At 46.1% G+C, this 10982-nt stretch overlaps 1 protein-coding gene across 1 annotated transcript; it reads left to right on the top strand.

Annotated features, from left to right (window-relative positions):
* The first annotated feature begins 7982 nt into the window (after positions 1–7982).
* LOC138610941 (protein FAM163B) lies at positions 7983–9100 on the top strand. Its single transcript, XM_069683826.1, has 2 exons — positions 7983–8075; positions 8657–9100. Exons 1-2 carry the CDS (start codon positions 7983–7985, stop codon positions 9098–9100), a joined length of 537 nt encoding a protein of 178 aa, XP_069539927.1.
* Positions 9101–10982: the final 1882 nt, after the last annotated feature.

Below are 10982 nucleotides of genomic sequence, written 5' to 3'. Positions count from 1 at the left end.
GGACTGAAGCCAGCTGGAGGACCAGGAGGAGAAGACTTGAAAGACTTTGGATTTTATTCAACTTCACAGCATTAGAAAAATAAAAAGCTGTCACCTGTTCTCAGAAGCTGAACTCTGATTACCGGAAAAGAAATAGCGAAGGAAACAGTTCCTTATGAAGTGCATGGTTTGCTGCTGCATTTCAAACGTCTCCAGCTGCGGAACGAATCACATGTTGTGAAATGACAGAAGAAATGTGGAGACAAGTCGCCTTTTGACGCACCGAGACAGATCTGTGCTCCTCACCCTTACAGGTCAGATGTGTGTGTGGATGTAAAACGCTGCTGTTAAGGTCTGGTAACACCTCTCCAGGCTGAAACTCGACCCTCCTTTCCGTCACTTCTGCCCGCAGACCGGGGCGCCCCGAGCAGCTGGAGGAGCCGCGGGGGACGCCATGAGACGATCCAAATACTGATGTGATGGGTAAGATTATCAGCTGTTAACAGGGAAGTGTCTGCGGTTCCTGCGGTGCAAAGGCAGCAGAGTGTAACTGCTCAAAGTGACATTTGTTTAGAAGGGTGTGCCATGGAGAAATCTGCGCTTTTACAACGCGTCACCAAGTCTACAAAAAAGACATTTGTGAGCACCATGTGGAGTTTTAAAGTTACTTTCAGTAAAGTGAAGTTGGTATTTACTCAGGTATTCTATTAAAAGCAAATCTCCTTCATTTGTGGGCATTGTTTCTACAGTCAACGCTTTTACGCAGGCGAATAATGACCAGCTTTTAACCTCATTCCTCTAATTTTGTTCAAACTGTACAGAGAAAAAAAAGTCGCACCTGCGTGCAAAAATAACCTCAGTGTTCGCTCACTGACAGAAACGCGTTGTTCAGGCTCATGTTTTATCCACAACCTGAAGCCTGCGTGTCGGAGGCTGCTGGAGCTCAGTGAACACTTTCAACAGTAACGCGTAAATTCGCGTGAACGTTGCACCAAGAATTTCACCATTAAGTGACAGAAAACTTGATGTCACATCTGTGGTCCATATAAACTCATTTGTGGACAGTTTTTAGCTATTCAGGAATGTTGAGGTTGTGAGACCATCAAGTCCTTCACACTGTCGCCACAGTTTGATCATTTGGACAAGACACCAAATCAAAGGTGTTATTATTTTTTTATTAATATGGATTTTCATAGTTAATCAGTTCATTTAATTTTATTATTAAGATTTTATTTCGAGTCTAACAATCAAAACGTCTTCAAGCTGTGAGCACTAATCCTCTGAGAGCTGCAGGGGACTTTATTACCATGAACACAACATGTTCCACAGATGAATATGTTCCTAATCCAATATGCATTTCCATTTTCACTCATAGTGTTGACTTTCTTAGAACATGTTCAGATGATACAACAATGGAAAAGTCGTTGGACCTTTATTTTGAAAGTCTTGTCCCGCTGTGTGTGGACAATACTTGAAAATAAAAAAAATGAAGGCTGATTTTTTTATTCATGTGAGTTATGTTCGAGTTTAATCCGGATCTGGCTTTGACAAAAACATTTAACTTGTGATATTGGATGAAACGTTCGGCAGTAAATGTTAATTATTTTATATTATTTTAATTTAAGTTCATTAAAGTCTAAAAGGAACACAGGCTGTGTGTGGAGATAGATGGAGGGATGGAGGAATGATGGATGGATGGATGGATGGATGGATGGAGGGAGGGATGGATGGATGGAGGGATGGAGGGAGGGATGGATGGATGGAGGGATGGAGGAATGATGGATGGATGGAGGGAGGGATGGATGGATGGAGGGATGGAGGAATGATGGATGGATGGATGGATGGAGGGAGGGAGGGAGGGATGGATGGATGGAGGGATGGAGGAATGATGGATGGATGGGTGGATGGATGGATGGATGGATGGATGGGTGGATGGATGGATGATGGATGGATGGATGGAGGGATGGATGGATGGATGGATGGATGGATGGAGGGAGGGAGGGAGGGATGGAGGAATGATGGATGGATGGGTGGATGGATGGATGGATGGATGGATGGATGGATGGATGGATGGAGGGAGGGATGGATGGATGGAGGGATGGAGGAATGATGGATGGATGGAGGGAGGGATGGATGGATGGAGGGATGGAGGAATGATGGATGGATGGATGGATGGAGGGAGGGAGGGAGGGATGGATGGATGGAGGGATGGAGGAATGATGGATGGATGGGTGGATGGATGGATGGATGGATGGATGGGTGGATGGATGGATGGATGGATGGATGGATGGAGGGATGGATGGATGGAGGGATGGATGGATGGATGGATGGATGGATGGAGGGAGGGAGGGAGGGATGGAGGAATGATGGATGGATGGGTGGATGGATGGATGGATGGATGGATGGAGGGATGGATGGATGGATGGATGGATGGATGGATGGATGGATGGAGGGATGGACTGCAGCCTGCAGGTTAAACGTTGACCTTTGAGTGTGTGTGTGATGCTGATTGGCTGTGTGGGCGTTAACGACTGTGTCTCTCGGGGATGCTGATGTCCAGGACTCTGTCGCTGTGGAAACTCAGAACAGGGAGCGATGAGCCGACCCTCAGGCTGCTGATGCGAGGAGCAGCTTGCGGCGTGTCTGAAAGCTCTGAGTTGAAACATCACAGTGCGTTTGGAGACGACAGAAGCTTTGCTCTCTCAACATTCACTTCTAGCAGGTTCTGTTTGGTGGCTGGAGTGACACGGACACAGAGAGAGTTGAGTTTCTTACACTGATCGTGAAACATCAGCTGACTGTTGACAGCCAGGGACCAGGAAAGTTTTCACATGGACACAGAACGTGTGTGAAGATGAATGGGCAGAACGTTGAGCTCCTTGAGCTGCTCTAAGAGGGGCTAAGTTCTAACTAACTTTCTCGTTGAACTCAGAATGGACTCTCAGCGCCACATACAGCTGTAGCAGCTAAATATGACCAACATTTCTGATTATGGATAGGTGGCGGCCTCTGGTGGCTGTAAAAGTTACGACAGGAGAAAAGGTGGAAGTCAGATGACGTAGCATAAAGAGCGATAGAGTTTGAGGGTGATGAAGGGGACAAGATTTGAGTCCCATATATGAAACAAAAAGTTACCGGAGAATTCTTTAAAGTTCACTTAAGTCATATGTGTTATGTAACCCCCATATGTAACTCAATTTACTTTGCATAACCCTTGTACGTTATTTCCCGTTAAGTTAACTAGCGTAGTTTTTTACCCGAACCAAAATCAAAAACTTAACCAAGCGTGAAACATCTGTTTCTCTGGTCTGCATGTGTTGGTGTGATGACATGTTTCATGCTGTCAGGAGGCTAATCGCACAATGTGTTTGCTGGGTTTGTGTGTTTCTGTATTTGCAGCGTGTTTCTTCCAGTGGAAACCGTTTGGGCTGTTGTACCGTGATTGGCCTTGTTGGCCGCCATAAAAAAGAGAGTAAGAACAACATGCAGTATGCAGATGCAGGGTCGGACTGGGAACAAACCGTGGGAGCAGACCGTTCCCGGTGTGCCGTTCCAGTTAGTGCTCCGCTTCCCTTAAGAAGCTTAGTAATGCAGCCTGAGCTGCGGTGTCTTTTTGGAGTACTGGGCCGTGGCCGGAAAGTGGATTTTTTTCTCACACAATTTTTCCCACACACATTTCTGGTGGCCCACTAGGTGGGCCGGCCCATCTGGCATTTGCCAGAGTTTCCAGATTGCCAGTCCGAGCTCGTGTAGGCGCGTGGAAACCTGTCCGTGTCCGTCCTGTACAACAGATGCAGGAAGTAAGGGACCGCTAACATGCAAACAACTGAACATAACAAATATTCTTCAGTTCTGCTTTAAAGGGATAGTTTGTTTTTTGAAGTGGCGTTGTGAGAGTTACTTATCGATAGTCAGTGTAATACCTGCTGTAGATGAGAGTGTTTGGAGGAAGTGGCCAGAGTACCAACACAGAAGCTTAGCTAAGCCTCTGTGGACGAGTCTGCAGCAAAACATAGCAACTGTTCTAGCTGTTCTGCTTCAGCTGTTCTGCTTCAGCTGTTCTGTTTCAGCTGTTCTGTTTCAGCTGTTCTGCTTCAGCTGTTCTGCTTCAGCTGTTCTGCTTCAGCTGTTCTGTTTCAGCTGTTCTATTTCAGCTGTTCTGTTTCAGCTGTTCTGTTTCAGCTGTTCTGCTTCAGCTGTTCTGTTTCAGCTGTTCTGCTTCAGCTGTTCTGTTTCAGCTGTTCTGTTTCAGCTGTTCTATTTCAGCTGTTCTGTTTCAGCTGTTCTGCTTCAGCTGTTCTGTTTCAGCTGTTCTGTTTCAGCTGTTCTGTTTCAGCTGTTCTATTTCAGCTGTTCTGTTTCAGCTGTTCTGTTTCAGCTGTTCTGTTTCAGCTGTTCTGTTTCAGCTGTTCTGTTTCCCTTTCCCCTCCTGTTGTCTGTAGTCGTTTTAAGGTGTTTCATGTGGTTCATTTTGGGTCAGTTTGTGGGTTGTTGTTTGGGACGTAACACCACCAAAATGTTATATCAGTTTAATGGACGCTTTATTCTTGAATATCGTCCTCTGATTTAGCCCGCTGTCAGCCCTGTCCTTTGGCGCTGTTTTCTCAGGCGTATAGCCGCTGTATTCCTACTCTAGATTCAGGATCCAGTGTATTTGTCATGCTGTTCTCCCGGCCCACAGCACTGTTACAGAAAAGACCAAAAGGACTTGGACGAGTCAAAGCAAACGTTGGTGACACCGTCATCTCCTCATTCTTCACCCGTTGGCTGGCGTGTTGGCCGTTTTGCTCCACACGCATCGCGGCGTGACGGCTCCACCACACAACATGCCGCCGCCGACCCTCGTCGCACCCACACAGGAAGCCGAGGAAAAGAGCCAATGATGACGATGATGGCTCAGTCAGTCTCCTCTCTCCTCGTGTGACTCTGACTCTGCTGCTGTTTTACTATTCATCAGTGCACATTTGCTCCAGTTCTTGATATTTTATAAAACATGAGAGGAAGCTGAATATTAGCATTTCATGATTCCAGTCAGGGATGAGTGATTTCTCTCTGGAGGAGGATATTTGACTGTTGGAGTATCGTGCAGACGCCTGCAGGGAGTCTGGTTACATTTCCATCTGTTGTCACATTAAACGCTGACAAACTTCAGCTGGAGTCTCCTTAGAGCTTTGATTTTTCTCTGCTTTGCTAATGCACACTTAATTCTGCTTTGGGACCAGATTTAATGAATAAAACATAAAACAACGTGAATATTAAAATGCACAATCTGCCTCTCTAATGTCATTTCATTGAGATTAGAAACAGACTTCTTCACTCGTCTCCTGTATAAAAATCCTCCCTGTGCCACTTCTCTCTCTCCTGTTTGGCTCTGTTCTCGTTTGAAAAAGTTTTCAGAGAGAATTAAATCATATTTGACCACTTAGATTATTTCAGATTCTTTTACTCTAATTGAAGACATTTTCTCCGTTAGTCTGTTGTTGTCGTCGTTGCAGAAAGTTCCCAGTCCCGTCTCTTTCTTCCCGAGTTCATTCAACCCTTGAGAAGATGCAGTCTGCGTCAGTGTGAGCAGGTTTGCGCTCTGTTGGCTGCCTCGTTGTTTAATTGTCAGGTTGCTTTGGGAGCACTCCGCTGAAGGCCTTCAACTGAAAAATGCAAAAAGTTTAAAAGCATGCATTTAGCCTATGAAATGCTAACTAGCAACCAGAGGCTAATTTAGATTCCAGCTCATTCAGAGGAATGAGTGTGAACTTCACCTTCATTTATATCTGTGACAGAGATTTGCACCCCTTTGTGTCAGAGGTCAAACTCAGCAACATCTCAGCTCACAGATAAAACGCCATCTCTCAGAATCGATGTGATTTACACTTTGCAGGGATATCAATATCTTCCATGTCCATTGTTAATAAACAGCTGAAGCCACATTGACCACACAGACATGAGTTCCACACATGCACTGCACTCTCGAAAGTTTCCCGACATTGTCCAGGTGGGCTGCGTGTGTGAACACAAACTACCAACCGACTTTATACAGACGTCTTCCTGCAGCCTCCAAGTTAAATGTCTGCAAGAAGTCGGGGTGAGCCGACGTGTGAACGCAGCAGGTAACAGTCAGGCACATTCACCGCGAGTGAGTGGGCGGGGTGATGACGTTTATATCATGTGACCTGTGTGAAACCAGAAGAGCGACACGGAGCAGGACGATTAAAAACATCTGAGGATGCAGACCGGAGAGATGAAGAGATTCAGGAGCTTCTGGCTGTGAGGGCGCAGAAGTTGTACACCAGAGGCAGCAGCGTGCTTTTTACATCATGTTCTGCCTCAATCTCTATTTAGGAATTTTTAATGCTCTGGTTTCTGTTAACAGGAGGTTGTAGTTTGAGGAGTATTAAGCAATCTGTCCGGGTGGAGAGCAAATAATCCACCACAATGACGTCAGCGCCATCTGACGATAATTTATGAATCTCTATGACGAAGTTCAGCAACAATCTGCTCTGGATCCAAAAATTCTACTTGAAACAAATTCTCTTGACGCTGTGTCATGAAAGCTGTTCAGCATTTAGATTTCCTGACTTCCTTGAATGCATCATAAATGATGGCTCCGCCCTCCGTCTCATGTTAGAGTAGTGTTCTTCTCCTCTTGAGGACAGACCTGACAAAGCTTCATGTTGTTCCTAATCTGCATCATGATGTTGTTCTTTCAGCAAACTGAAGAGCCGTTAATTAAAGTCGATCACAAGAAAATCTGTTTCTGTTTGGGCTTCATCCCGCTGCAGTAAGCCAGAGTGCAGCCTCTGTGTAACTTCCTGTTTACAGTGAGACTGAGACTCAGCACAGACAGATGAACGGGCGCTCCTCCGGGGGATGGGACGAACCGAGAGATGACAGCGTTTATTTAGCAGACACATCTGGAGGGAGAATTTACCTTTGATCTGAACACACGGTCGCTGCTCGAGCTGCTGACTGGACTGACTGTAAACAATGCAGCGCACGGAGGAGGAGGTCAGACATGTTCGCTGTTGTCCACAGAGGATATGTGTTCTCAGAAGTTAGCCGACGGGTTCAGAGAGTTTCATGCAAAGGTCAAGTTGATACAGAATGCTGATGTTAATTTCCAAAGGAATGTTTAGCGTTGGAGGAAGATCTGAACTCAACTCTGGCTTTGATGGATATCCGATTTTAAATTGAACCAAAATACAGATTCATCATCTTCGTCTGTTGTCGTCTTTCTTACATTAAATCCACGTAGGCCAAAAGTGACTTCCGTTTCATCTGCCTGCAAAGATCAGCACTCATGCTGGCGTCCGACACGTGGTCAGAGAGCCAGACTCATCAGTCAGAGCTGCTAATGTCCTCACTTTGTTTGATTTTGTGCCAAAAATATTCGCTGAGTCTTCACAGATAAAATATATATATATATATGTTCACTAATGGCTGCTGGCAAGAGACAGCAGTTTGAACATTTTGGAGCTGTTCAGGGAAGTCGTTAAAATTTTATAGCGACATCATTATCACTCTTCTATCCTCCTCTTCATCCTTCTCTTACTCCCTTGTTTCCTTACCTTCCTCCCTCCCTCGTTCTCTTCTCCTTTCTTTCTCGACCTTCCCTCTGATTTCCCTCTTTTCCTCTCACTCTGTTTCTCTCCCCTGTTTCCTCTCTCTATCTCGTCGTGACTTCCACCCATGTGTCATTTTACCTCCTCTTCCTCCTCCTCTCTCTTCTCTTTATCATTTTCCTCTTCCCCTCTTTCTGACCTTCTTCCATCTTTCTTCCCTCTTCCCCATCCTCTCATTATCTTTTTTCCATCTGTTCCTCATTTCTCTCCTCACCAACCTGTGCCAATCTCCCTCCTCTCTTTCTCCTCCTTTCTCCTCCCTCCGACCTTCCTCTTCGTGCTCTATGTCCCCTTTTATCTCTTCTCCTTCTCCTCCTCTTCCACATTTCTCCTCCACCTTTTCTCCTCCTCCTCCTTCCTGCAGGCTGTTGATGGAGAGGATTTCGAATGTCAGCCGGGACAGTGGTCATCGCAGGAGGAATTCTGGCTGCAGTCATCTTACTGACCATCGTTGCTGTACTGTGTTTATGTAGGTTGCAGGTATGAATGTTTGACTGTTTAACTAATGCATGACGATGACTTCAGTAATGCTTTGTAGGCTCAGTGATGCTTTGAGCCGAATTCTTAAATGCTAATAATGAAAATGCTTAAATGCTGCCCTCACCCAAAATACGTACCACCGTAGCAGCCACCTTTAGGGTACAGGTGCCGCTGATGGGAAAGTCTACTTCTTGCAGGCATTTGATCATAAACCAACCACTGTAGAGCTGATGATGCTGCTAGAGGTAAAGTAAGATGGAGTTATGACAAGTTGAGGAGAGGAGAACGTCAATGTCTATCAAAACTTTTAAGTCAAAAGTCAACAGTTGTTTGAGACATGTCACTCAAAACCACAAATGTCAAACTGGTGAGGACGAGTCAGAGCAGCAAAGTCAAGATACAAGATACAATCCATCCAATCGGTACGCTCAGACTTCCCGTGGTACTGGTGACAACTTGAGACACATCAAACACTCCACATGTTGAGAGGCTTGATGTTCGGATTGGCCTCATGTAAAAAAACAGACTTTTATAGAAGACTCTGAGCTGTGCTTCTCTCTTCCTGTGTTTGTCCCCTCCAGTATTACTGCTGTAAGAGGGAGGAGTCTGAGAAGGGGGAAGAGGAGGAACCAGAGCTCGCCACCATGTCGCCATCCCGCCCCCTGGCTCTGTCGGCTCCCCCTACGCCTCCGACGCCCGAGCACTTCCGGGAAGAACCGGAGACCTATCCCCCTACCTTCCTAACTGAGGCCAACGGGCCCGCCAGCTACTCCCCCACACCACCACCGCGCAGGTGCCAGCGCTCACATGCCTTCTGCCCGTCCTGCGCTCGCTGTACACTGCCCTTCTACCTGCAGCACCCCGAGAGGCTGTGCAACGGCGGGCGCAGGATAAGCTACAGGACTGTGCAGCAGGAGGACCTGGAACTACCCATGGACCTGGCCAGCTTCTACCAGAAGCTCAATCTTATCCGCTCCGTCACAATGAGGGAGGTGGTGACCCACAGCGTCAGCACCGACGTCTAGGGGCAGGCAGGGTGGAGGCAGCGCCTGGAGGAAACCTTCATGTATACAAGCGGCACTGACTCCATTCTGTCTGCAAACTTACTGGTGTTACATGTTAGTAACTATTGTGCTGTGGGTGCAGCACAATAGTTACTAACATGCTACAAAACTGAGGGCTTTCAGTAGACAACTTTATCCTGGCAGCCATATCGGAGGTCTACAGCTCTGGCCTAACAGCTGACTGCACTTCTGTTCAGTGTCGGACGGACTTGAACAGTATTGACTTTGTATTTTGTGACCATAATGTCTGTTTTGTTTGTGTTTAGAGAATTAGCTTCTTTGCTATTTAGCTAGATAAGCTACTAACCAATATTCGTGTATCAATGTATAAACAAGCTTTGCCAGTAGATTTAACACAGACTTTGTTTTTGAGTGCACACCACAGGAGACAGGACTGGACGAAGAGATCCTGGATAATCCCAAATGAGGCTAATGGCTTATGAACCAGCTAGCCTAATTTTGTTTAAGCTAACTGAGTTTGTTTCAAGTGATGGCTCTAGTCTTATTGTCAACAAATCCCATGTGCTGACCAAAACCAACTGAATGTATTTGTCTAAGTCAGACCTATTTGGCCTGAGCCATTCGTAGCATGGTAGGCAATTACCAGTGTGCTAAATCAGATGTGAGGAGCCCATGTGGGAGAACTTGGTAGAAGAGGTCAGATGGCACATGTAGGTCACACACACCTGGAGTTGCAGTAGTGGTGACACTCCTGGATTGGAATTGATGTTATGCAGAATCTGCAGGAGCATGTTGTCACAGCGGTCAAGGACAGGTGGTCATCCGTTGTCACTCTCAGGTTCCTTGCTGTCCCAAAGCTTTCAATGGTTGGGCGGTTTAACAGGTGACTCCCTCCTCTAGGTTGAGCCTCAGGTGGTTTGTTGGTATTCACATGGAGGTGTCAGGACACACATTTAAAGAATAAAGTGTCATCTGCATTACTGAGTTAGGAAAAGCCATGTAAGTGAACAACACAGCCCAAGTATTTGGTGTGAAGAGAAAAAAAGGACGAGGCCCGGAACAGAGCCCTGAGGGACCCCAGCAGTGACACTACAAGGTGCAGACAGAGTGTCTTTCTTTGTTCTTGCTGAATGCTCCAGCAAGATGACGACGATGGATAGAGAGGCTTCTTTGGCATTTTCACTTTGAATTTTACTAATTCGTCTCAGTCCAAACACTTCAAACACTTTCACGGTAATTCAAAGTGTCTCACACTGCAAAACACAGCAACAAGGTCACGTTCAGAGCAGCTGGGCGGAATCCATGCGGCTTATTGGTAGACCGAGGATTCCAGCACTGCTGCAGCACCAGCACATGTATCTGTCCACCTGCAATGACAGTGCACAGAGTCAGTCTGAAAGATCTTATTTGAGGAACGAGTCTGATTTTCATGCAGTCGGAACGAAGCCTGAGTTTCCTGCCTCGAAACCAGAGTGGTGGGGATCAAAGCACCAAATGTGGATTCATTCGCCACTGAAAATAGTTCCCAACAACTGCATTATTTCCTCCTGTTTAATGATAGAAACGACAGCGAGCTACTGCAACAGAAATTACTGAGCCTTCAAAAAATAAAACCTCATATTTCTGATGTTTTTAAGGATTGGTTTTGGTCTTCTCGTGGGATTTCTTGGGAAGAAAAAGAATAACACGTATCCTCAAAGCTCCAAATCAAGAGTCCTTTGGAGAGGAAATGAATCAATCTGATGAGCAAAGGAGCGATTCATCAGAGTGTTCACACGGACTCAGATTGACACCGACCTCACCTTCAGTTACAAAGAGCTTTTTCAGGTTTTATTGTGCACAACAGACCCGTACTCTGCCCCCTTACTTAACATACAGTACG

Source organism: Semicossyphus pulcher, unplaced genomic scaffold, assembly GCF_022749685.1.
Source record: "Semicossyphus pulcher isolate SPU_LCO1_2020_fin unplaced genomic scaffold, fSemPul1.0.p SCAF_6, whole genome shotgun sequence".
In the NCBI taxonomy this organism is placed as follows: Eukaryota; Metazoa; Chordata; class Actinopteri; order Labriformes; family Labridae; genus Semicossyphus; species Semicossyphus pulcher.
This window is presented reverse-complemented; position numbering and strand designations above follow the sequence as displayed.